Source organism: Lissotriton vulgaris, unplaced genomic scaffold (assembly GCF_964263255.1).
Source record: "Lissotriton vulgaris unplaced genomic scaffold, aLisVul1.2 SCAFFOLD_1876, whole genome shotgun sequence".
Classification (NCBI taxonomy): Eukaryota; Metazoa; Chordata; class Amphibia; order Caudata; family Salamandridae; genus Lissotriton; species Lissotriton vulgaris.
The window spans coordinates 162,821-190,676 of record NW_028245941.1 but is presented as its reverse complement, the minus strand read 5'-3'; the positions used below and the strand labels follow the sequence as shown (position 1 = coordinate 190,676).

Below are 27,856 nucleotides of genomic sequence, written 5' to 3'. Positions count from 1 at the left end.
TGACGCCAGTGGGGGGCAGGGTTCGCCATCACCACCTCCACTGGCGCACTGTCACATCAGACAGGTGGGTGCTGCAAATCGTCCGAAGGGGCTACTCCCTCCCCTTCGAGGCGACCCTTCCAGCCATGCCACCGCAGTGCCACCGCGTGTCGGGGGATCACTTGAAACTTCTACAAGAGGAGGTTACGGCCCTCTTGGCCAAGGGGGCCATCAAGCGCATTCCTGGGCCAGAAGTAGAGTGTCGTTGCTACTCCCACTACTTTCTGGTACCCAAGAAGGGCAAAGGGGGCCTAGGCCCTATCTTGGACCTCCGGAATGTCAACGGCTTCCTCCGGAAGGAGAAGTTCAAGATGCTGACATTGGCTCAGGTCTTAGCTTCCCTAGACCCTGGAGACTGGATGGTAGCGTTGGACTTGCAGGACGCTTATTTTCACATCCCCGTCCTGCCGGCCCACTGGTGTTACCTGCGTTTCACGGTAGGCCACGAGCACTTTCAGTTTACCGTGCTCCCCTTCGGCCTTACCAGCGCCCCAAGGGTGTTCACGAACTTGATGGCGGTGTTCGCAGCTCCTCTGCGCAGGCAGGGGTTTCAATCTCGCCCCAGACAGTCGTCAGCCACCTCCGGATTACGGCCGACCTCCTGCACCTGCTGGGGTTCTCCATCAATGTGCCGAAGTCACACCTGTGCCCCTCTCAGAAGCTCCTCTTCATCGGAGCGGTTCTAGACTCGGCGCAGTTTCAGGTTTATCCTCCCGAACAGCGGGTTCGGGATATTCAGGCTCTGATTCCGATCTTTCAGCCTTTATCCCGAGTCTCGGTCAGGTTGATGCTGCGGCTTCTGGGGCTGATGGCCTCCTGCATCCTGCTGGTGTATCACGCCCAGTGGCGGATGCGGGCTCTGCAGTGGGACATGAAGTTTCAGTGGGCCCAGTATCAGGGCAACTTGTCAGACCATGTCTTGATCTTGAAAGGCACTGCAAGACAGTTGCAGTGGTGGCTCACTCGAGTGGGTCAGCGGCAGATCCCTCTCCCTACCCCAACCGGAGCACATAGTTGTGACGGACGCGTCCCTCCAGGACTGTGGAGGCCACATGGGAGAGGCAGAGGTCAGAGTCCTCTGGTCTCCGGCGGAGTCCCAGCTCCACATCAACCTTCTGGAGCTGCGGGCAATCCGGCTTGCACTGAAGGCATTCGTCCCCTATGTTCGGTGGAGTGTAGTGCAGGTGTTCACGGACAACACAACCGCCATGTGGTACTGCAACAAACAGGGCGGGGTGGGGTCATGGATCCTATGCCAGGAGGCTCTGCGCCTCTAGCAGTGGCTGGAACATCAGGGCGTGACCCTTGTGGTTCAACACCTGGCAGGTTCTCTGAACGCCAGGGTGGACGAACACAGCCGTTGGTGCAGGATGGATCACGAATGGCGTCTGAACTCGGACGTGGCGCAAGGCCTCTTTCAGCAATGGGGAGAGCCTTGGTTAGATCTATCCGCCACAGAAGAGAACGCGCAATGTCATCAGTTCTGCGCGTTGGAATTTCCAAGGCAGCACTCGCTCGGAGACGCTTTTCGTCGCGAGTGGAGTTGCGGTCTGTTGTACGCCTTTCCGCCTATACCACTTCTGCCCAGAGTGCTGAAGAAGATCAGGCGCGACCGGGCGCAGGTTATCCTTGTGGCTCAGGACTGGGCACGAAGATATTTGTATCCAGTGCTACTCAGCATGTCTGTCGATCCCCCGATTTGTCTGCCTCTTCAGGAGGACCTTCTGTCGCAGCAGCAGGGGACGGTCCTCCACCCGAACCTGTCCAGTCTCCACCTCCATGCGTGGAGATTGAGCGGCGACAGTTGAGGCCATTTGAATTGCCTCCTGAAGTTTGTAATGCGATTCTGGCAGCCAGGCGTCCCTCCACAAAGTCGGTATACGCCTGCAGGTGAAACAGATTTGTGGCAGGGTGCACAGCAAAGTCTGTAGATCCCCTCTCTGCCCCCCTTTCAGAGGTTCTTCTCTTTCTTCTTTCTCTTGCCCAGCAGGGCTCTGCTCTGGGCACTCTCAAGGGCTACCTTTCTGCCCTTTCCGCCTTCTTAAGGCTGCCTGATCAGCCTTCTTTGTTCAAGTCCCCGATTGTTAACAGATTTTTAAAGGGCATCACTCGTATGTTCCCTCCTGTTCCTTTCGTGATGCCCCAGTGGGACTTGACCCTGGTTCTAACTTACCTGATGTGCGCTCCTTTTGAGCCTCTTCCTAACTGTCCTCTCCGTCGTGTTACGCTTAAGACTGCTTTCCTGGTTGCCATCACCTCTGCCAGGAGAGTGAGTGAGCTCCAGGATCTTTCATCCAAACCTCCTTTCCTTTCTGTCCATCCGGACAAGGTTGTGTTGCGGACAAGACCCTCTTTCCTGCCCAAGGTAGTCACAGCCTTGCACATCTGGCAGTCCATCACCTTGCCCACCTTCTTTCCGCCTCCGCATCCCTCGAAAGAGGAAGAGCTGCTCCACCGTCTGGACCCAAAACGTGCGCTCTCATACTATCTGGATCGCACACGTCAGTTCCGGGTGGATGACCAACTCTTTGTTGGTTACGTGGGCGCTAAGAAAGGACGGGCGGTGCACAAACAGACCATCTCTTGGTGGATCGTGTTGTGCATCCAAGCGTGCTATTCTTTGGCTAAAATGGAACATCCTCATTCGGGCCACGGCGACTACTACTGCCCTGGGCCGTGGAGTCCCCTTGCAGGACATTTGCCAGGCAGCTACGTGGGCCTCGCTGCACACGTTCGCAAGACACTACTGCCTGGACAGCCAAGTCCGGAGGGATGGCTTCTTTGGCCGTTCCGTCCTCCAGGACTTTCTGCTGTGATTATTGGTTCGCAGACCCACCACCGGAGTTTCTATTACTGGGGTATCTATTCTAAGATATGGAATCTATCACTAACGTGTCTCTTTCAGATGCACAAGTTACTACTTGTGTAACGATATATCTGTAGGAGACATTAGTTAGTGATAGATTCCTTACCGACCCACCCATCCTCCCCGTTCTGCGAACCGATATCTAGGGTTAAGGTAATCCCCTTTCAGGGCCCTAGTTTCATGGCACCAGTGTTGGTTTTTATCATGGCTCTGCGTTTCTGGCGCGGAAAAGCTGTGTATAAGAACTGACGTCAGCGCGCGGAGGCGGCGTCTAAGTTCTCCGACGACGTCATCGCGGCGCCGACGACGGACGTGAAGCCACGGACGACGCCTACTGACGCGCATGGGTACTGCTACGCCAAACATTTCTGGATCCAGTCTGACGCCTGGGGATATTCTAAGGTAAGGAATCTACCACTAACTAACGTCTCTTACAGATATATCGTTACACAAGTAGTAACTTGTGCATAGATTCCATGAAAATTGGAACTTCAGAGCCTCCCACTAGCAGTATGAAAGCATGACACGCAAAAGACAGGAAAGTTGTATTGCTACCAAATAGCAATCAGCTGATAAATGTAAGATGAGGAGCGTTATTATGTAAAATAAGATAAAATGGCGACCATTAATATAAGTGAGTGTTTGCCGCTGCATATGGACCTAGGGAGGCGTGCCTGTGCATTACAACTGAAAAAAAACCATCCCCATACTTCAAAGAACAAGAAGTAACTGTCACAGAAGAATTGCCAATGGGTCCCCATTTTCCCCTCCCTAACCTGCCTATTTTAGCACCAGGATGCCTGCAACGGTGACAGTTGCGCTTTATAAATTCTCAAAATAAATAAATAACCGAGAAACCGTATTAGAGAGAATGGAACCTGTATCTCTTGGGGTTGCAGTCATACATGTAGGTCTCACAATATGAACGCACAGTAAGTACCAACCACCCAATTGGTGCCTGTGGCATAGCATCAACCTTTCATTCGCCGGGGACGACTAGGGTGCATCATCTCAGTGCTTGCATCTCCAGGAGGATCGGTATCAGCTACATCTCTTCACCATGGATTTTGCCGGGTGGCTCCTTCTGCCGCTTTGGGATGAGTTGAAGTCCATGCGGGGTAGGGTGTGCAGCTTCAGCTGCACTGATTCATCTGCCTAGGTGAAGACCTCCTCTGTGAAGTCAAAGAACAGAGTTTTTGAGTTGAAGACTACTCTTAAACGTGCTAGATATAGCAGCATGTACTGGATTTTTAGGTAGCAAAGGCGTTGTTTTGCCGCAGTGAAGGATTGACGCTGCTGTTGCACCATTTTCGTTTAGTCTGGGAATATCATTAGATCTTGTCTTGGCTCCTTGCATATTTAAGGATTGCAAATCTATCCATATAAATTAGAATCTTTGCTAATGCCGGTCACAACCTCGCCCCAGGTGGGGATTTCTTTACCAGTACCCTGTGGGTCCAAAAGATGCAGAGAGGGACTCTGCGGGCACCACTGGTTGAGGCCATTCTGTCACACCCCTCTTTGAAGTCAGCAAATCACAGATTGTGACGGGCACGGCCCTTTGCATCCTTCAATTGTGCCACTAGCTACTTCGTCACTATTGTCAGTGTTTACTTTACTTTTTGTTCTATGGCCCCGACTGAGTCTTCAATGCTGGACACCTTGGTCTCTGCTTATGTGTTCCTTTCAGCTGCCTTCCAAAGATCTTGTTGAAGTTGTGTGACATTGGAGCCAACCGCCCAGATCAAGGTATCAATCATATCTCAGGACTTTGTGATAGCAGCCAGCGGCGCCGCGTTGTCCGAATGACTCCAGCTGGCCTGCTCATCTCCAGAGTAGTGGTGCCAATTTGGGCATGTTTATCCATGGTGCTTTGTTTATCTGTGGTAGAGGGATATTTGTCTTTCGTCGTATTGAACTGCGATCCTTAAGGCTCACTCTGGGTCACCCCTCAGCAACCGCGAAGCGCACATCCTGCCAAACTCCCTGTCTGCGAGCACGAGGGGCGGCACGTGTAGTCAGCGGCGGGTGGCCCCACTCCGCAATCCAGCATGGAGGGGAAGAGAGACAGTCCGCAGTGCGGGGCTGCGCAAGAAGCACGTCTTTCAACCTCCTATACCCTGTTGCAAGCCACATCAGGACCTAGCCTGACTGCCTCCGCAATGAGGGCACTGGCCTTCAGTGCTGTTCCCTGATGAGGTCTCACTCCGAGTATTGTTGACACTGGAAAAACTCCAATGCTTCGGTCCAGCCAGCACACAGATGGGGGCCCACCAAGGACAAATCATGTCATTGCAGCTGGCCAGTCGGGCTGTCATTGTCTCTTCCAGCGTTGGGGTCCACTCTCCTGGATCCCCTCCGTTAGCTCTGGACAGCAAGACAAGGAAATCTGCAGCATCAGTCCATAACATCGGGGCAGAACGCCCACGTCGGCATCTCTTCAGCCACCGGAATGTGGCTACGCCTGCCCGGACAATTCTCCCAGTCACCAGGCGGGCCCGCATCCCCCCCAGAACACCTGGTCCAACACGTTTATTCCGACACACTTGTGGACAGGCGGGGGTCCTCAGCGTCTTCTGTCCCGGCACTTCAGGCAGTGCTGTCTATTTAGGGCATCACACCGCTGGCAATGAGCCCAATAAGGGTCAAGATCAGGGGAGATGTGCGGTTGATTGCTCTGTGCCAAACTACAAGGCCGCCATACTGCTGTAGTGACTTAGCACAAGGAGCCTTGCTGTCTGAGAATTCAAGGCGGAGCCGGTGGTGGGTTTATGAGTTCAATAAGATTCTTCTGATAAAAAAAGGTAACTTCTTTCAGCATTGTAGAATCTTTTTGATCTTTAAAAACAATCGAATAGAACAACAAACGCACCTCCGGACTGCCCACCTTAAACCGAAGTGAAAATGAATACGCCCCGATTTCCTGAAGATGGGAGATTTTCAGCCAACACGTTCTTTAGAGCAGTGGGGCCCACCACAGTATCTCCATCCAAATCCAAAATGTACTTGTTGAAAGGTACCCGTCTTTTGTTGGTCACCCTCGTTTTTTTTCTTCTATTTTTTTGGACTCACCTGCAGATAATCGTGAACTCTAATAACGGGACAATGCTAATCAGTGCCAGGTGTATGTGCTCTGATCCTAAAACATGCTGGAATTTCAATTAAAACCTGAATGCATTTTTTACTTTTCTACAAAGCCATAGTACACGGAGCAGAAATACACCCATGGCATGGAAAGTTGAATGCTGCTTGTGGACTGCAGCGCCTCTTATGCGATCCAATACACTGCCAGTGAGAACATCGCTTTAGGCCCACCCTGGGTAGCCTGATAACAGCAGCTTGAACCCTGCTGCACACATCTGTCAAAATAACCCTTTAGACTGATTTTAAATATTCAACATTAAACTAGCGGTCCACAAGGTAGAGTGTCTAATATTTAAGAGTGGAACATGTGTGTGATTAGAAATGGCAAGTTCCCTCGGTGGCAAGGCCCAAAATGTCCCATGTCGGGGGTCAAGCTGCAGACAGCACATAGTAGAAGTCAACGTATAGATTATAGGATGTATACGTTTATAAACTTTGAGGAAATACTCGCCAGACGCCTCTCGGCGTCACCGATCAGAATTTGACAATCGGATAAATGACGAAGAACGGAACCCAGGTATGGTGCCAGAATCAAGGTGTCTTTATTCGTGCAAAATTGAGCTTAACAAGCCGCCACGACGCGTTTCGACTGTGTCCACAGTCTTGATCACATGATGTCTATAAACTTATATAAGTTTTGACCTGTACCAGCCACTGACTTCTTACAAAGCCATATTCTTATATTAAATTAAAATCCAATCTAAAGCTGAAGTCTGATTTTTCTTAAATATATTGGTAATGTAACTTTTAGAATGTTACTTTTACCCTGCCTGAAGCTGTTGAAGGCTAAATTGCATTATCTCCATGGCAACTGCCCAGCTGGTACTTGGAATTAGTCATGAAATAGGTGTAACAACTGCTCCAGAGCGGTGATAGTGGCCTGGGAGTGGGGAGGTATTTTCTTAACCTGTCCGCACACAAGAGTTCTGGGTGGACGACCAACTCTTCGTGGGGTATGTTGAAGCGAAGAAAGGACCTGCCGTACAGAAGAGTACCATCTCACGATGGATCGTGCGCTGTATCAAAATCTGGTATGCATTGACTTGGGAGCAACCCCCTGAGGGTTTGCAGGCTCATTACACCAGAGCTAAAGCTGCGACCTCTGCGTTATTACTTCCTGGAACTCTGCTAGGCATCAACATTGGCTTCCTTGCACACTTTTACCAATCAATACTGCCTGGACAGTCAGGCCCGTATGGATGGGCATTTTGCCCGTTCGGTCTAGCAAAACTTCCTCTTGTGAAATTGGTCCTCAGAACACCTCCGGGGAGTTATTGCTTGGGTTTGTATTCTAAGGTTAGGAATCTGCGGCTAGAAGTCTCTATCGGATGAGCAATTTACTCCAGTAACGCCCTTATCTGGTAGAGATTCTATCTAGCCCCAGATTCTTTACCTACCCACCCATCCTCCCCGCTCTGCGATCAGATTTCTAGGGACAGGGATTTCACGTTTCAGGGCCCTAGTATTCTACACCAGCGGTCAGTGTGCTTCGTGGCTCCAGGCTTCTGGCGTGGAACTTCTCAAAATGGTACTGACGTCAGCACGCTGGGGTGCAGCTTAGATAGGCACCATGCATGTTACTGCAGATGATGCCACTTGGAGCCGAGCGACACCACCGACCGGCGCCAGGGGTGTACTGCTCAGGAAAACATTTCCCAATATAGTCTGACTCCTGAGGATAATTCTAAGGTAAGGAATCTACGGTTAGATAGAGTCTCTACCAGATAAGACATTACCGAAGGCATGTAACTTGTTCTTCTGGGCAAGTTCTTCACTTTACCTCGGGAAAGTTATCTATTTTCTTTTTACGATTTGGCTGATGCACCAAGGGATGCCTTATTTAGAGCTTGTGGCTTATGTGGGAAAAAGAGACTTTTGTGGATGACCACACAATGAAGACGTAAGGAATGCAAGATAAATCAAAGGTACTCTGCAAACCCCATCAATGGCAGGGAAGGACGTTTGCTCCGTTGGCTGTAGAAGAGGATGGCAAGTGACTAGGCCTGCTCATATGAAGTTTGAGTTTCTTACTAGCTTTGTTGATGTTGCTAACAGCCAGGCTGGTATCTGCTTCATATACCAAAGGAGGCACTTGTGCATCTTTTCAAATCCTTGTACTTTAGGAAAAATGTATGCAGTACTTTTTGGACTACATTCATAATTTTAGCAGTAAATTTAAAGGCATTTAAAAGTTTGTTTGGTGTCTTTCGTTTGCAATGTGGCACTATCTGGTTATATCTGAAGTCGTATCGAGGACTTTATGCATAGTTCCTCCAGCTCAAGAAGATACAACAGTAATTGATGAGGTGATAAGTCATGAAGTGGTTGAAGGCATCTCCTTAAACGCCAAAATCAAAACTTTATCCATTTCTTTGACTTTCGTTTATCTCATGGAAAATGCGTAATTTGCTCTAGAAGTTGCAGATGGTAGCCATGTCCAGCCATGGCCATGACAAGGTACCTCTACTCAAATGACCCAAGTGAGGTGGACAACTGTTGGAGGTGAATGCTGGGTGTTTTCTGTGATTATAATATTCTGAACATTCCATCTTGACAAGTTGGAGCATTTCAAGATCATGTGAGCCTGTATTAAAATACAATGGTGGAAAGCTTTGGTTGCCAGTAAGTCACATTTTCTTCTCTCATGCCTGTGCTCTCACCTCTGATGACACCACAGAATGTCAAATGGAGTATTGTAACCTGCACCCGAGATCCCCAGCACTAGGCATCCATACATCTCTTAGCATTATTACTGTGTCTACTGTAATATCAGGAGTTTTTCCTTTTCATTTCAGGTTAGTGAAAAGTTTGCCCGTTATATCGATGAGCAGATACAGAAGAGCCGCACGGATTTGTCTAATGTGAAGACACTGCGGCAGCTGCAGCAGTTTTTGGAGCCCATGCTGTTCCTCTCTGGATTGGAGTTGGCTAACACCTTTGAGCACTTTTACAGGTAACAGGTGCTGCTCTACCCATGCCAAAAATACAATCAGCAGAGCTGGCCCACATTATATAGGTCTCGTATTGAGTATTTGTGCTAGTGTAACTATTGCGGTCATGTCGGCTATTCAACAAGAAGTCATACAGTTAATAGTGATGAGACACGCAGCATAATAGGGCTGGTTCTGTTTCATCATGTTGCAAAGGTTGAGTCTTTTTCACGGTTAATAGCACCTTTGAGCTCTCATGGTCATGTGACTTCTAGCTGCTACTGTTTATGCACTACTGTTCTTTCACAAAGTGCTCAAGGGATGGGCAACATAAACCCAGTGAAGTCCATCTCTGGTCTGCCTCCATACTGCCCTGTGGTTTGTCAATTAAGTCAATTTTCTGGGTCTGCCTCCATACTGCCTAGTGGTTTGACAAGCCCCGTTCTCCACTGTCAAGACCTTCCTCCACCTCCTTTGCTGCCTGGCTGTCCTACCCCTCTCTTTTCCCACTCCACCCCCATAAAGTCTGTCTCCTTCTGCTTTCTGGTCTTAGACCCCCTCCCTGCTTAGCACTAATCCACCCCACCATGTGCGTCCACTTGTTTCTCTTTATCCCCTGCGCAGCTTTGTCCCTTCCCTTTCTGCGTGTTCCTCTTTTATCTACACATCTGTTCTCTCGCACTGACCCAGTACTTTTCCTCCTCTCCCTTCTTGAACTACTTTGTGCTCGCCTCCTCTCTCTATTTTCTTTTATCGTATCTGCACTACGCTGTGACCCTGCTCTTTACCACCCTTTTGAGCTCCTCTCTTCTTTATTTCCCTCTCCTGTATTTGAGGTCTTCTATAATCATCTCCGAGTCAATTCTGTGAAACTTTCCAACTACCAAGGACACTTTCAATAGCCTCGTCAGAGAGGGAAGCACCATGTGTTGCCTCACTCAAGGGCCAGCGGGCCAGAATATGAGAAAGCACAGTGCATTGGTGTTGTCAGAATCGGGCCATGGTGTTCACACGACACACTGAACAACAGTCTACTGTCTCCATTCCCACTCCCAAGATGAGTCCTGATGTGACTACATCTACCAGCCTGATTGGGATAAAGACGTCTTTACTGGCTGCATTCCTATGCCGTAGTGGCGAAAGGGTAGCTACATGTTATATCTCTCATGTTGGGTTCCCCAGTCTGTCCTGGGATTTTCTTCACTTTCCTTCATCTTGCATAAGTTTCTCCGGTTGGTGTGAGAAAGGGGTCAAGGATGTCATCTGCGCAAAGCACCAAGGGTATCCTCTACATTTCACCAATAAACCTCAGGGAGTTTTGTTTGGCTCTACTTTAATCTGCTGTTGTGTTACGGTGTTGCTTGTTAGATCATGACTCAGGAATATCTAAGTTGAGCAGCAACGTGTCAGTGTTTTTGTTCTGGTGCTTCTTCAGGTTTTATCAAGGAGACTCGCCAGAGAGTATGTTGGTGTGCGTCTTTATACTTCATCTGGTGAATGGTCTTACCATACTGTAAAGGAATGTTTATAGTTTTGTATGCTCAGGCTTTCTTTAATGTGTTACTATCTCCAGGCATTATCTCGGAGATCGTCTCCTGTCTCAGGGGAAGGTCTGGCTGGAAAGTGCAGTTATCGATCAAATCAGCCGGTGCTTCCCAAATCGCTTCCCGCAGCAGATGCTGAAGAACCTGATGGAGTCCGAAGAGCTTCAACAGGAGTTCCACCTCTTTCTTCTGCAGCAGCTGGACAAGAAGTTGCTGGATGAAGGGGACAAGGAGGATCTCAAAGAGGTGAGAGCTCGCAGGGGAATGTACCCGAATGTCTTGGTTCCAGGGTGAGTTCACAACACCAAATTGTTCTTTCAAGGCATGAATTTCACCTCTTTGTTTCTGTAGACGATGGAGGATCAACTGCAGGGAGCAGGTGAGGAACCAGAGGTGAAGGTGCTTGTTCTTTCGCCACGCTGCTGGACCATATCCCCACTCTGTCTTATGGATGATCCCGCAAAATACTTACCAGCATCCCTCAACAGTTACCTGATGAAATTTTCTGACTTTTATACAAAAGGTGAGTTATTTCACTTAGATCAATGGTCGCCTCTCACATTAACAACCAATATGGGAATCCGCAGAATATGTTTGGGAAAAATGAGTTACTTGATGTCAGAGTATACCAGAACACTACGGGGGAAAAGAGTTGTAGGTGTCCTGCCCTCATGCTTCTTAAATCGGACGGCGTCAGCTCGTACTTATGCTCGAGCCAAAGTGCCACAGCGTGTTTACGGGTGACAGCAGATACTTTGCTGTTGGTTAAAATCCACAGACAGTTGAGCTGAACTTTAGAGTCTCCTTGGAGTTGTAGCTCATTAGTATTCTGTGCAATATATGATACCATTTCACAGTGGGGCTGATTTGGGATGGGGCTCTGTGGACATTGGTAGAAATTGCTCTACTGTGAACCATAATTGGGCATAAGAAAGCACCAACTGATAACCTCAAATTATTGGTCTAGATGCCATGAAATTATTAGAAATATATTTTTCTCTGATCAAGGTGGTGTAAAATGATCTAATAACCCATTGGGACATGCATCAACTTTTTTTATTCTGAGTTGACTGGATGTAGAGCCTGCGTTTTAAATAATTATAGAAGTAAAAAACACTTATTGTCTCAGAATCTGGAGGAGACCGGAACTAGTCGTACGGTGTGGGCTAATGTGTGAATGATGTTTGTATCCGAGAGGTCGCAAGATGTGGGAGAATGTGTGAATGATGGTTGTGTCAGAGGTTACAAGGTGTGTGAGAATGTCTGAATGATGCTTGTGTCAGAGGTTACAAGGTGTGTGAGAATGTCTGAATGATGCTTGTGTCGGAGGTTACAAGGTGTGTGAGAATGTGTGAATGATGCTTGTGTCAGAGGTTACAAGGTGTGTGAGAATGTCTGAATGATGCTTGTGTCAGAGGTTACAAGGTGTGGGAGAATGTCTGAATGATGCTTGTGTCAGAGGTTACAAGGTGTGTGAGAATGTGTGAATAATGCTTGTGTCCGAGAGGCGTGCATTATTTTGTTGTCATTTATATATTTTTGGATATCCTTTTGTAAATGCAAACACGTTCTGTAGTGACCCTGGATTTGAGTATTGTGTAGGCGTTTTAGTTTGTAATGTTGGACTTCTCCAGTACCCTAGCATGCTTTTGTCCAGGCTCAGAGGAACATTGGGGTGATTACCGCATCTTAACCTGAATTCTGAATAGCAGTTTTAAAGGTGTTGTCTAGCCTCTGGGTCTTGTTGGGGTCCCTTGCTCCATGGGTGGCAGCGTCAATGGAGACTCTTGACCACAGCGGTACCATCTCTAGAGGGGTACCCCTGATGGATTCCATTGTCATGGCTAGGCTACTGCAGCTGTCACCCCCATTAGAAACAACTTCCTGTTAGACCAGTCGGTCTCGTTACTGGTCTCACTGTGAAGCGCTCTGCTAGACAGAAACCACCAGATCCTCAATAGCTCAGCTACCCCGACACTAAGAAACCTTTGCACTTCACACAGTTTTATTTGCATGCCTTTGGTGCGTATCAGGCTATGGTACTCATATTTCATTCTATGCTCCTTGGGCAGCACTAGTTTGGGCAGGAACTGATAGGGTGTATGCAGCTTGCGTTGATCACATGCTTAAACACTGCTACTATATAGTGTTGTGGTCCGCACATTGTAAAAAAGCTTTTTTTTGTTTTGATATGGCTCATACCACCTCCCCTGAAACCCACAATGCACCAAGATACAAACTTCACCTTCGATTTACCTCGCCAATAAGCTCTGCAAAGCTGGCAGCACACGACCTATGACCAGCACCAACGCTTTCCTCCTAGTCCCACCACTGCTCAAAAGAAATCCACACAATCCCGCTCCTTCTCCGGAAATGCCCCAAACATCTGGAATGCCCTCCCCAAACACCTGCGATGCAACCCTTCCTATATCTGCTTTAAAAAAGACCTCAAAACGCACCTCCTAATCAATATTGGGGGTCTTATCCTGTGCCCTGAATTTGTTCTCCCATTTCCATGCCATATATGTATATAGCTAGAGCTATTGCTCTATCTACCTGTGTATTTGATACTAGCAGCCCGTCCCGAAGTTGTCCGGGTATGAATTGCTGCCGGCCAGTAGTATATTGTTTTGTAGGATTTCGTTTTGATAGCATTTCTTATCTGTGACAGGCCTGTGAAACGCTCCGATCCACAGCTGCGTCCACTTCACCTTCAAGAGAACGACGACCCACCAACACCAGCAACAGGCCGCCCGCAGAAGCTGGAACAAGATCACAGCAGACCAGCTCGCCACCTCCCTGAGCCAGCACCCTCCTGCCAGCTCAGCGAACCCCAGCCAGGCCGCCGACAACCTCACGAAGTGGATCAGCAACTGCGCGGACGAACTCGCCCCACTGAGGACCCCGCCTAGCAGACCCGGCAGCAAGAAGGCCCCATGGTTCACCGACTAACTCAAGAGCTCCAAGAAGAACTGCCGAGCCCTCGAGAAAGTCTGGAGAAGGGAACCGACACCGGACAACAGGACCTCCTTCAAACTTATCACCCGGAAACACCACCAGCTGATCCGCGCCGCCAAGAAAACAGCATTCAAGGACCGGTTGGACAACAACGCACACAACTGCAAGGAACTCTTCAACATCGTGAAAGAGCTTTCCAACCCCAGCGCAGGAAACAACGACATCACCCCATCGCAAGACCTCTGCAACTCCCTCGCTTCATACTTCCACAACAAGATCGCGGACATACACAACAGCTTCAACAACCAACCAACGCACACCATGACCGAACAACCACCCCCCACCACCACCCTCCACGCCTGGACCCCGATCAGCACCGAAGACACCATCCGCACGATGAACTCCATCCACTCCGGATCACCGACCGACCCCTGCCCTCACCACGTCTTCAACAAGGCCGACGCTGTCATCGCACCCCACCTGCGAGACATCATCAACACATCCTTCGACACCACCATCTTCCCTGAGAGCTGGAAACACGCCGAACTCAGCGCTCTACTCAAGAAACCAACAGCGGACCCCACCGACCTCAAGAATTACCGCCCCATCTCGCTCCTCCCGTTCCCAGCCAAAGTCATCGAGAAGACCGTCAACAAGCAGATGGCCGCCTTCCTCGAGACGAACGGATCCCTCGACCCCTCACAGTCCGGCTTCCGAGCCAATCACAGCACCGAGACCGCCCTCATCGCCGCCACCGATGACATCCGAGCCCTGATGGACAGTGGAGAAACAGCGGCCCTCATCCTCCTAGACCTCTCCGCGGCATTCGACACGGTCTGCCACCGCACCCTAGTACGGCGCCTCAGCAACATCGGAATCCAGGACAAGGCGCTGGAATGGATCATCTCCTTCCTCGACGGAAGAACACAGAGAGTCCGCCTACCACCGTACAAGTCAGAGGCCTCCGAAGTCATCTGCGGCGTCCCCCAAGGATCATCTCTGAGCCCCACCCTCTTCAACGTCTACATGAGCCCCCTCGCGGCCATCGTACGCAAACACAACCTCAGCATAATCTCCTACGCCGACGACACCCAGCTGATCCTCTCCCTGACCAACGACCCCGCCGCCGCCAGAGCCAACCTGCACGAAGGGATGAAAGCGGTAGCCGAGTGGATGACGACCAGCCGCCTGAAACTGAACTCGGACAAGACGGAGGTCCTCATCCTGGGCTCATCACCCTCCGCCTGGGACGACTCCTGGTGGCCTCCCGCCCTGGGCACCGCACCCAAACCGACAGACCATGCACGCAACCTGGGCTTCATCCTGGACTCCTCCCTCTCCATGACCAGGCAAGTCAACAACGTCTCCTCGGCGTGCTTCAACACCCTACGCATGCTACGGAAGATCTTCTGGTGGATCCCCACCGAGACCAGGAAGACCGTCACCCAGGCCCTCGTCACCAGCCGACTGGACTACGGCAACGCCCTCTACGCCGGTACCACCGCCAAGCTCCAGAAGAGACTCCAGCGGATCCAGAACGCCTCAGCCAGACTCATCCTCGACATCCCACGAACCAGCCACATCTCCGGACATCTGAGAGACCTTCACTGGCTCCCCGTCAACAAAAGAATCACCTTCCGCCTCCTCACCCACGCACACAAAGCCCTACACGACCAAGGCCCGAGCTACCTCAACAGCCGAGTCAACTTCTACGCTCCCAAACGCCACCTCCGTTCAGCCAACCACGCCCTCGCCGCCGTCCCCCGCATCCGAAGAGCGACTACAGGAGGAAGGTCCTTCTCCTACCTGGCCGTCAAGACCTGGAACTCCCTCCCGACCGACCTGCGCCTGACCCAAGACCACCTCTCCTTCAGGTAGAAGCTGAAGCCCTGGCTGTTCGAGCAGTAGCGGCACCCCCCATCCCCCCGTGACCCTCCCCCCCCCCCCCCCCCAGCGCCTTGAGACCCTACGGGTATGTAGCGCGCTTTATAAGTGTCACTTATTGATTGATTGATTGATTCACAGTGCACTGCTGATGCACTTAAGAGTGAGCGTTCAGTATTGTGTGAACTCGAGTTTCCCTACTTTATTTTTCCTTGCAATATTATATAGCGCAAACTCGACAACATGGCATGAGCCCAATTTACATTACAGAACACATTCATTTGTGGTAGGCACGGGGAGACAAAGCGATTTGCCTGGAATCACAGGATGTTGAGCTGATGCCGAGATTCGAACGTAGCTCCCCAGCTCTAAAGTTCGCAATTCTAGAACTTGTGGCGGGAGGTGTGTCTAAAAGTGTATATCGGTGCTGGCCATCAATGAGAGAGACCTGTGCATTTTTCAAATGGGTGGTGAAAAAATATGAGTATGTTGCTGGAGATGTGGGCTGCCGTGCCACCAATGTACTTACCGGGGGAGGGTAAACACCCATTATTCCGCAACTTTCTTTCCGCATTCCATCACTCCGCATACTTTCATTACGAAAGTACCATGACTCCGTAATGCCATTATAACGCATGGCATTACATTTTGTATGCTTTTACCACGCATACATTTACAACGAAATTCGTTGTAAATGCACGAATGGTAAAAGCATGTTTTTTAAAATGTTTGGATAAGGTAAGTATGGGTATAGGGGTATATGTTTTGGTGTACTGAGGTATATGTTTTGGGTTGTTTGGGTATTTTAAGGGTTCAGATATAGTTTTGGGTTATGGGGTACAGGGGTAGTTTTAGGGATAGGTATGGGTTTTGGGGTACTGGGGTATTTTTAGGATTCAGGGCTATGTTTGCGTTTTGGGGTATAGTGGTATTTTTAGGGTTCAGGGCTAGGTTTGGGTTTTGGGGTACAGGGGTATTTTAAGGGTTCAGGGCTAGGTTTGGGTTTTGGGGTACAGGGGTATTTTTAGGGTTCAGGGCTAGGTTTGGGTTATGGGGTACAGGGGTAGTTTTAGGGATAGGTATAGGTTTTGGGGTACTGGGGTATTTTTAGGATTCAGGGCTATGTTTGCGTTTTGGGGTATAGTGGTATTTTTAGGGTTCAGGGCTAGGTTTGGGTTTTGGGGAACAGGGGTATTTTAAGGGTTCAGGGCTAGGTTTGGGTTTTGGGGTACAGGGGTATTTTTAGGGTTCAGGGCTAGGTTTGGGTTTTGGGGTACAGGGGTATTTTTAGGGTTCAGGGGTACGTTTGGGTTTTAGGGTACAGGGGTATTTTAAGGGCTCAGGGCTAGGTTTGGGTTTTGGGGTACAGGGGTATTTATAGGGTTAGGTTTGGGTTTTGGGGTACAGTGGTATTTTTAGGGTTCAGGGCTAGGTTTTGGGGTACAGTGGTATTTTTAGGGTTCAGGGCTAGGTTTCGGTTTTGGGGTCCAGGGGTATTTATAGGGTTCAGGGCTAGGTATGGGTTTTGGGGTACAGGGGTATTTATAGGGTTAAGGGCTGGGTTTTGGGGTATAGGGGTATTTTTAGGGTTTAGGGATAGTTTTGAGTTTTGGGGTACAGGGTATATTTATAGGGCTAAGATGGGTTAGTGTTTAAGGGTGTTGGGGTATTTTAAGGAGTAAGGGTGGGTTATGATTACGGGGTGCAGGGGTATTTAAAGCGAGCAGGGTCGGATTAGCACATGATATGAGACATGGCATGAAGGGCGGAACGTACCACACGCCCCCAACGTTTGTCACGCCCCCAGCACACACCCACAGCACAACGCAGACACGCCCAAAAGGGACTACTTCGCTGGCACGGTTCTTTTACCTTTTAAATGTATATGGTGGGCGTCTGCATAGCCTATGTCCTTCTGCTGCAACTGCCCTTTCCAAGGCTGTATTGGGTGTTGTGATTGGTGCGGTGGTTCCTGAGATTACCCGCAGCAAAGGTTTGGGCTCTCTCTTTATTATATTAGTATGGATGTAGACTTTCAAGCTGTTTCGCTTTTGTTAACTTGTTGGTATTCTATGATGTTTAAATATTGTCCTCTTCTGTTACTATCTTCATACTCATATAAGGCGCTCTGATACCTCTGGGTCTAGCCAGCGCTTATAAAAGTTCTAAAATAAATAAAATAAAAATAGATTGTTTTTGCCGCCATCAACTTTGGAAGTGTTTCATTTCACCGCGCACCGAAGTCTACATTTCTACACCAGTGGACGACTGGGCCTTCTATAGTGAAAGCATCAAGTTCCTCTCGCTACACTTGACCAGTGTAGTAAGAGCCTGAAGCCATGTTGTATGAGAATGTCTCATTTAAGGGAGATGGGTATGAAGAAACACCTTTGCCCTTTGTGCAATAACAAATTCAAGTAGTTGGACCAGTACCGACTGTGAAGCTTGTTTGGCTTGTAACGCCGTACGGTCAGAGAAAAGTACTTGCCACGGACGCAGTCGGAGATGGACATTTACTTCCACGATGCAGCTTTAAGGCAGTACTGGGTCACTGTCTGCCCAAGGCTCCAAGGCAGTCAAACAAACTCACTCCAACAGCAAGGGAATCCCACCTGGTAGCCCGGAAGTAATACAGGGGTGGAGTCTGCAGAATATTTCTTCTCATGACTTCGATTTAGGAGAAGAATCTCCAAGGCCCTCCTTAAATCTGCACTCAGACTAAGGTCACGCCTCTAACATCGACTTCGAGAGCCGGGCACATCCTTCACTGCTCCTTCATGCACGGAGGAACTTACGCCAGGGTTCAACCTCGAACCAGGCCTCAGCTTTGGCTTAGACGTCATACTTTGACTGTGGAGTTATCATTGAAAATGTTGGAGTAGGAGACACTTCCCACTAATATCAAGACCGTTCAGCGCTAAAATACATTTTCAGTGCCAGAAATCTGTCACGGTTGAAGTTCTGAATGTTGAGTCTTTTAAGTGTCCGAAACTCCTTTGATGTTGAAACTAGCGCCAGAGTTAAGCACACCCTCAACACAGCACCACAGGACCTTCTCAGGAAGACCAGCAGACGTCAGTAGTACACCGTATACGTCCACTGTGACATTGGTCATATACTTGCACAGCCTCTGTCTTATAAATACTTCTAGCTTCAGATTCCTTACCTTAGAATTATCCTCAGGGTTAGGACTGGATCTGGAATTTTTTTTGTGGGAAGTACCCCTGTTTGTAGGTAGGCTCTGTTGTTTGACTCCGCTTGACATAATCAGTGTTGTTCACGCTGGTAGTGACGCGCTGTACTTACATCTGCACCTCCCTAGCGCACTGACATCCGTTTTTTTCCTTTCCACACCTGCCAGCGTAGACCCAGAGAGAGCTACCCCAGTCATCTTTTGACTGACTCTTTTGTGACTGTTTGTCGAAGTTTTTTCTAGCTCTTTTCTCCCGGTCTAACAGGTATGTCAGCTAGGAAAGCCAGCTTCAAATCCTGTGGTGCCGGTCACCGGCAGATGTCAGTGTCAGTCCTGCATCTTGTTTGCCTCTGGTGCCTCGAGTTCGACCATGATGCGAAGACCTGCTGCGCCATGCACCCCAAGGCCTTGAGGGAGTGGTCCCTCAATAATTCATATTACTTTTAATACAATGTATTTTTTATTTGAACACATCTTCTTCCTTTCTCCGGGCCAAGAGGTAAAGTTCTCAGGCGCATTACTGGTAAAATGAGAATTGGCACTCTTTTAATGTCACCGCTCGAGGTCTTGCAGTGTTCCCAGCACATGCGCTGAAGGTTTTCAAAATGGCGATTCCAGTTACCCTTCAGGCCCAAATACGAGCTAATGTTAAAGTCAAAGAAAGACACATAAGAATACGAAAATAATTTAATGCTCTGTATACCACTTTTTTCTACTCTTTTTAACTATTGCATTAGCAGATTAGCAAAACATGCGAGGTTTAGTTTAAGCAAAAGCATATGCATTAGCATTTGAGGTTCAAGCGGCCACTTTGGCCACTACTGCGCAGCTGCAAAGAGTTCCCACCAAAAGCAAAATACGTCATACTACGTAGTTGCAGTAGACGCATGCGCAGAAGAGTTCCCTCATTTTCAGCAGCTATTTTAAGACACTCAAGTTACTGGTCAGTAAAGCACATTTAAAAGCTTCCCCAAGATGAACTAAAATGTTGTGTAATGCAATTGTTAGTTGTAGGAGAGTAGGATCTACTTACTATGGTTATCCCCACTTTTTGCTGGAGTTTCACAGTTTTTTTACTTCAGTCTGGCTGGGGCCCTACTATCCAGGACCCCAGCCTAGCTGCTTCCTCTCTAAATTGATTGCATGTACTTTAGGTACACTGCAGATTGGTTACTGGGGTACCCTTGTGAGTCCCTAGTATATGGTACCATAGGTACAAAGGGGATAAGGTACCCCAGAGGCCTAGAAGGGGCTGAAGCATGTATTATGCCACGCCTGGGAAGCCTTCCAAAATGGCACCACAGGTCTGCACTTGCAGCCTGGGTAAGGTGGTGTAAGCACCCCTTACTGAGATATAGGTTAACTATATCTACCTTTAAACACTGACACATATAAGCCTAAAAGCCACTCCTATGGCAGGCCTTATCAATCCTGGAGGCAGACTGCTTGGTTTTGTGTGAGAGGGTGCCCTAGCATGAGCAGGACCCCTCTGCAGCTTTTGGAATCAATTCTCTGAGGCTGTTCTGTGATGCAACTGATAATCAAAAGAGAATGGACACTAGTTTCTGCAAAAAAAACAAATAGTTTTTTATCGAGAAACCTCATAGACTTCCTGGAATTTTATCGTAGCGGTATATCTTTTTTCCGCCCCATCAGGAGTTATGGCATAGTCATTGGGTCAACGATTAACGTGCAGGATGCCTGCCTCACCAGAGGCTACTTCTGGTATTTACAGAAGTGTCCAGAAATAAAAAATGTGGGTTAAGGAATTTTTTTTTTTTTAAATAATGACTAGGTCAAAACTATACACTTTAATATCAAACAAGAAACTAGTCACTATAATTAAGAACCATTATGATATGTAGGTAATTGAGTTATTGAATTACCATATCGTTTTCAAAGAGGTGTCGACATGTTTCAGCTCTCGGGGCCCTACAGGGTCAGGGGAGCTTTCGTCAGGACAAGGACAAGAACAAACATACAAAAAGAAAGCACACACAATTAGTGTGTGGTTCGAAAAAATGATGAATTGGAATTTCCAAGCTGTATTCAAGAGAAAGAAACCAACAAAATTTGTATGAGTTGGTTTGAAAGTGAGATATGGCATACTAGTGCACACATTTTACAAAGCATAATTAACGCTAAACATGATTACCCTTATTGTAGAGGTAATCTGGAAAAAGGAGAAAAACGGAGAAACGAAAGGTCTGAAGGGAGTGGGATAAAGCCAAATGGCCGTTAAATGATCAATGTCTTATAGACGGATGTCATGCAGGAGTCTTTATATGATGACAGAGTGGGGAACATAACAATGGATCGTGATCATGTTAAAGTTTTATACACATAGTCGCTGTTCTGTAACCACATCAAACATCAAGCACTCAGTGACTGTTTTTAACCTGCCAGGAAAGACGTATCTTGTGGATACCCATGCATTCATTAATATTTTACCTTGTTAGTTCAGTTATGTGGCATCAACAGGGACCGGGAGTCGCTTCTGGATTATTACTGAGTGGGAGACAACGGAGCGCTTATGGTTATTAGTACAGGCGTTCTTACCTGATCGCTGGAGGAAACATCAGAAAACGCCATTCTTACCCATGCGGCGCGGATTTCGTGCCTAGTGCTGACTCTGCCCCTGGTTATGGGTGGGTCTTAGCTCTCCGTGCTTTTATACTGGTCACGGACACTGAAAAAGGACTAATGTATGAGCAAGCACCAGGCACCGTAAGGTGGTGGATTATCTGATGAAGTGCTACGGTATCCTATGGGAATTTCGGTATGTATTTACTGGTTGAGTCCGTAGGATGCTCATGATTCATACGGGCATGCAGGATTAACAAAACTGATGCCATGGAATGTGGTCGTTCATACCTACTATGTCAGTTTTCAAGCGATCGACCCATCTCTGTTCTTTGTTAAACAGGATTTGCTCAGCATTCTGGTCTTTGAAGTCCAGCATTTCCAGGACTGTCCATTTTAGTTCATCGCATGTGTGGCCAGCCTCTACAAAGTGGGCGCACAATTTGGTTGTGTTCTTTTTTAACCTAACATTGCTCCGGTGCTCTCCTATACGGAGTTTGACTTTGCGGCAGGTCATGCCGATGTATTGTTTTTGACAGGGGCATGTGATTAAATAAATCACATGTGTCGAATTACAATTTGTGTTACTCCTTTGGGTCCAAAGTAAACTGTCATTCAATTGTAGGGTTTTAGTACTGGAGGTAAATTTGCAAACCCCGCATGTACCGCAAGGATAATGTCCAGTCACTGGCATCATATTTATATCTCTAATGTTCGACCTGGGTAGCGATTTTTTCGGTCTGGTGTGGACAAGAACGTCTTTTATGTTTTTTGTTCTTCTGTTTGCAAACCTTGGCTTTGGCCAATTCAAGGTTCCAGAGGTGAGTATTTGCAAAAGAAATGGATGATATGCAAGAATATTTGACACAAAATAAACTTCAAAAACTATCAAAAGAACTGAAAAAATTCAGTCAAGAGAAAATGCACCCGTATTCGAAAGACGACTTTGTCTTTGCAAGTCACGGATCGGATGGAGATTCCACTGGGGGTACTTCGTCAGACGGTTCAGAAGCAAGTTTCGACGGGTCCACACCGAGGAGAGGTCGGAATAATTACAGGTTCCAACGCCCGAGACGAGGAAATAGATGGCAAAGACCACCTTTCTACCATGGTAACCCAATACCATATTACCCACCATACATGCCTCCCTTTGCTGGATGGATGAATCCTTTTCATCCCAGTGTCAACCAACAGCACCAATTGGAAAACCAACATATGCCAAATAATGCGAATCAACACCAGGCACAGCCTTTTTTAGGGAGAGGCCAGAACATTCCGAGAGGCAAAAAGAAAAATCTCAGGTGGCAAGACCAACAGCCCAGTGTACAAACAAGGAGCATGGCATCAGCTCAACCCGGCCCGAGCAAGAAGACACACTGATAGACACACTGATAGTGAACCTGACTACTATAACTCTGACGGAGGACCAGAAAAACGTCCTCAATAAGGGACTTGGTTTTGTGCCCACACCCACAACTGACCGGTTTAAGCTCAAATGTGAAGTCTCTGAATTTTGCAGGACTCTGAAACTAAAAGCATTCTTTAGCAACTCAACCAACCAAGGGACAGAGGGAGATACAAATCTCAGAAGAAAATCTAAGTTCTGCCCACCATCCACAACTGTGCCTATCGAAATCCAGGCATTCGAACAAGCAATAATGAAAGGGATCGACGAAATAGACAACAAGAAAAATATCTATCATAACATGACGAAAAAAGAGAAACAAGCACTATCCGAACTCAGAGACAATGAGGATATTATAATCAAACCCGCAGACAAGGGGGGCGGGGTAGTAATCCTCACAAAAGAAGGATACAACGAACAGTGTCTAGCTCTCCTGACCAATGAAACTTTCTATAAACATCTTAACTCCGACCCCACCGAGAGATTAACCAACACGATCGCAATAATGGTACATGAGGCAGAAGCGAATAGTTGGATATCGAAAAAAGAGGCAGAATTTCTAACACCCAAGAATCCCAAAATACCATTTTTTTATTCGCTGCCCAAAACTCATAAAAATAGACTTCCTCCTCCTGGACGCCCGATAGTATCGGGAATTGGGTCCCTATTGGAGCCCTTGTCGAAATTTGCAGACGAATATCTGAAGCCTCTGGTCCAAAAAACGCCCACATATCTCAAGGACACGAGAGACCTCCTGAGCCAGATAGCGAATGTGGAATACAATCAAGATAACATGCTACTGGTAGGACTGGATGTGGAATCCCTCTACACCAGTCTACCACAAGAAGACACCCTGAAGATGTTGGAGGATCTTCTCTTCATGCAAGATTGGACATATAAGACCCCCCGCCATTTCATTCTGGAATGCTGCAGATTGGCGTTACAAGAGAATTACTTTGAGTATAACGGCCAACTCTTTCTCCAATGCCATGGGACCTCCATGGGAAGTGCGTTTGCGCCCTCAGTAGCGGGACTCTATGTGAGCCGTTTAGAAGAGGAATGCATCCTGAATAGCACTAACCCCTACGTTTCAAGCATCAAATATTGGAAACGTTATATTGACGACGTCATACTCATATGGGACACACAATCTGATCTTACCATCTTCATAGACTGGCTAAATGGCAGAGACCCTTGGCTGAAATTCACCTTCACATCTGACAGAACAACAATCGATTTCTTGGACTTCACCATTTTCTCTGAGAATGGAAGACTGGAAACTAAGACCTACACGAAGCCCACGGCCAAGAACTGCTTACTGTCATACTACAGTTACCACCCCCGGCCGTTACGAGACAACCTACCGTACAGCCAATTTCTTAGACACAAACGTAACTGCAGCCAAACAGCGGATTACAAAAAACAAGCTAAAGAACTCAGTCAAAAATTGAAGAAAAGAAACTACACACCAGCAATAATAAGGAAGTGCGAAAAACGAGCCAAACATCAGCCGAGAGAATGCCTCCTTCAAAGCACTAATAAAGAACCAGTGAAAGATCTCGTGACCTGTGTGACAACTTTCTGCCCTGCCACCTATGAAGTCCAAAAACTAATAAAGAAAAAATGGCAAATACTCACCTCTGGAACCTTGAATTGGCCAAAGCCAAGGTTTGCAAACAGAAGAACAAAAAACATAAAAGATGTTCTTGTCCACACCAGACCGAAAAAATCGCTACCCAGGTCGAACATTAGAGATATAAATATGATGCCAGTGACTGGACATTATCCTTGCGGTACATGCGGGGTTTGCAAGTTTACCTCCAGTACTAAAACCCTACAATTGAATGACAGTTTACTCTGGACCCAAAGGAGTCACACAAATTGCAATTCGACACATGTGATTTATTTAATCACATGCCCCTGTCAAAAACAATACATCGGCATGACCTGCCGCAAAGTCAAACTCCGTATAGGAGAGCACCGGAGCAATGTTAGGTTAAAAAAGGAACACAACCAAATTGTGCGCCCACTTTGTAGAGGCTGGCCACACATGCGATGAACTAAAATGGACAGTCCTGGAAATGCTGGACTTCAAAGACCAGAATGCTGAGCAAATCCTGTTTAACAAAGAACAGAGATGGGTCGATCGCTTGAAAACTGACATAGTAGGTATGAACGACCACATTCCATGTCATCAGTTTTGTTAATCCTGCATGCCCGTATGAATCATGAGCATCCTACGGACTCAACCAGTAAATACATACCGAAATTCCCATAGGATACCGTAGCACTTCATCAGATATTCCACCACCTTACGGTGCCTGGTGCTTGCTCATACATTAGTCCTTTTTCAGTGTCCGTGACCAGTATAAAAGCACGGAGAGCTAAGACCCACCCATAACCAGGGGCAGAGTCAGCACTAGGCACGAAATCCGCGCCGCATGGGTAAGAATGGCGTTTTCTGATGTTTCCTCCAGCGATCAGGTAAGAACGCCTGTACTAATAACATAAGCGCTCCGTTGTCTCCCACTCAGTAATAATCCAGAAGCGACTCCCGGTCCCTGTTGATGCCACATAACTGAACTAACAAGGTAAAATATTAATGAATGCATGGGTATCCACAAGATACGTCTTTCCTGGCAGGTTAAAAACAGTCACTGAGTGCTTGATGTTTGATGTGGTTACAGAACAGCGACTATGTGTATAAAACTTTAACATGATCACGATCCATTGTTATGTTCCCCACTCTGTCATCATATAAAGACTCCTGCATGACATCCGTCTATAAGACATTGATCATTTAACGGCCATTTGGCTTTATCCCACTCCCTTCAGACCTTTCGTTTCTCCGTTTTTCTCCTTTTTCCAGATTACCTCTACAATAAGGGTAATCATGTTTAGCGTTAATTATGCTTTGTAAAATGTGTGCACTAGTATGCCATATCTCACTTTCAAACCAACTCATACAAATTTTGTTGGTTTCTTTCTCTTGAATACAGCTTGGAAATTCCAATTCATCATTTTTTCGAACCACACACTAATTGTGTGTGCTTTCTTTTTGTATGTTTGTTCTTGTCCTTGTCCTGACGAAAGCTCCCCTGACCCTGTAGGGCCCCGAGAGCTGAAACATGTCGACACCTCTTTGAAAACGATATGGTAATTCAATAACTCAATTACCTACATATCATAATGGTTCTTAATTATAGTGACTAGTTTCTTGTTTGATATTAAAGTGTATAGTTTTGACCTAGTCATTATTTAAAAAAAAAAAAATTCCTTAACCCACATTTTTTATTTCTGGACACTTCTGTAAATACCAGAAGTAGCCTCTGGTGAGGCAGGCATCCTGCACGTTAATCGTTGACCCAATGACTATGCCATAACTCCTGATGGGGTGGAAAAAAGATATACCGCTACGATAAAATTCCAGGAAGTCTATGAGGTTTCTCGATAAAAAACTATTTGGTTTTTTTGCAGAAACTAGTGTCCATTCTCTTTTGATTATCAGTTACCTACATAGGGGAACCAAATGGACTCTGTATCCTCTTCCCTCCCTTTTGATATCTAATGTTCTGTGATGCAGCCAGACCATATTATCTTGTGGGCAATATAAATGTTAACTTTGGAACGGCTTCATGGAAACATGTTGTGTTTGGTGTCAAACACTTTGGAATCCTACCCCCCCTCCCCCGCCAGTCCTGGTGACTGGGATAGAATTCCAGTCTTCTAGAGGGAAAAGACATGTACACACTTACTTAACCGGTATTAGTTTAAAAGAGCCCCAGCATCACAAAATGGATGCTGCAGCCACAGACATGAGTCTGACCTCCTGCTGCTGGATGAAACTCCGGCAGGGGAGGCCTGGACAATAGGTTTCCTGTCACAGGGAGGTGTAACCACCTCCTAGACAGGCTTTAGTGTATTGGGACAGGGAGGGTTGCATTCATAGAATGCCTTTCAGACAGCTGGGGGCACACTCTGTGTCCCTGTGCATACCCCAGTTCAAACCGGTTGCTGGGGCACTCAGCCCCTTCGCTGGCATGAAACTGGACAAAGGGAAAGGGGTGTAGCCACCCCCTCCATGGTGGGACCCTGGAGTTAGTCCATAGGTGGGACCCTGGAGTTAGTCCAATCCCTAAACTTAGTGTAAGTATAGGAAATCAGTCCTTAGGACTTTAGATTACCCTGGACGAAACTCTGCAACATATATCCTGGACCTTCGACATTCTATTTCGACTAGAAAATGGAAGAATCTCCCTTGGGGTCAAGGTGTGACTCCCCTGTTCAAACAGGCACAAAAGAAGCATCTTGTCGGTCTGCATTTCCAAGGCTCCGATGGATTTGCGACACAGGAAACAGACTTCTCCGAGGCCGACACGAGATCCCACAAAGCTGAGACCTGCAGCCCTCACGAGTGACGTGGAACAGAAACCCCTGGACACGTGCACATTTGCTAGTGGACCTACTTCCTGAGCTTTCCCGAAGTTGTGCATTGGGCTACTTGTAGTCCAAGCCCGAGCACCATTTGCACCGAAGATTGTAGGCCTACACTCCCCGAGTGTTCTGTGAGCCTGCTTCTAGCATTTCTGCTCGAGGCCCCTCGGGATCCCTGGTCCGTCGACTGGTGGGCCCCCTCGAAGGTAACTCATCTGTTTCGTGGGCTTCTCTGCTTGCTCCAGACATGCCCTGACACCCCTCCAAAGGGTGAGTGCACCAGACCTTGCTGTGAAAATCCAGTCCCCACAGGCCTGGGGCCGATTATGATTACCATGAATTGTGGGTTCGGACCTGACGTCCTTTACGTATGGTTTGTCCTTTTCATTTGTTCCACGGGGCACACTCAGTGCCCTGGTTTTGCGTTTACTTGTAGTAGGGTCCCCTGATAAAGGACCCAATAGAGACAGTTAACCCCTTCCATGCGCCCGTCGGCCAACGGCTGTCGAGAGCACTACCTTCGTAGTGCTGCGCACGTCCGTTGGCCGACGCGACCCTGCTCACCTAATCAAACCGCCGCACTGTGGCGGAATTGCTGCCACGGTTAAGCATTTAATTCATTAGCGATGTTAGATTTAAGAGTAGCAAAAGGTTTACTATAAGCTACATTAATGAAAAGTATTGAATTATTCCTAAAACAAAGGTTTTGTTAGTAAAGGACAGGTCTATGGTTAATACTAAACTAATACTAAACTGCATGTGTTACCGACAGCTGTGGTTCATAGATGCTGAAATGGAATAGTGGTAGGACTGGGCTTGTTCCAGACCAGGTAAGTCTGCAGTAAGATGTCTGGTCCCACAGTGGCCGTAGGCCGC

General features: G+C 47.6%; 1 protein-coding gene across 2 annotated transcripts in view; it reads left to right on the top strand.

The window, feature by feature from the left end:
• Positions 1–27,856, top strand: part of LOC147666222 (cullin-9-like) — a 326,973-nt gene that overhangs the window by 267,555 nt on the left and 31,562 nt on the right. For both annotated transcript variants that reach the window (XM_086949198.1, XM_086949199.1), the window contains exons 24-26: positions 8,845–9,002; positions 10,553–10,769; positions 10,875–11,046. In XM_086949198.1, coding sequence (XP_086805324.1) covers positions 8,845–9,002; positions 10,553–10,769; positions 10,875–11,046 — 547 coding nt within the window. The remainder of the gene's footprint in view (positions 1–8,844; positions 9,003–10,552; positions 10,770–10,874; positions 11,047–27,856) is intronic.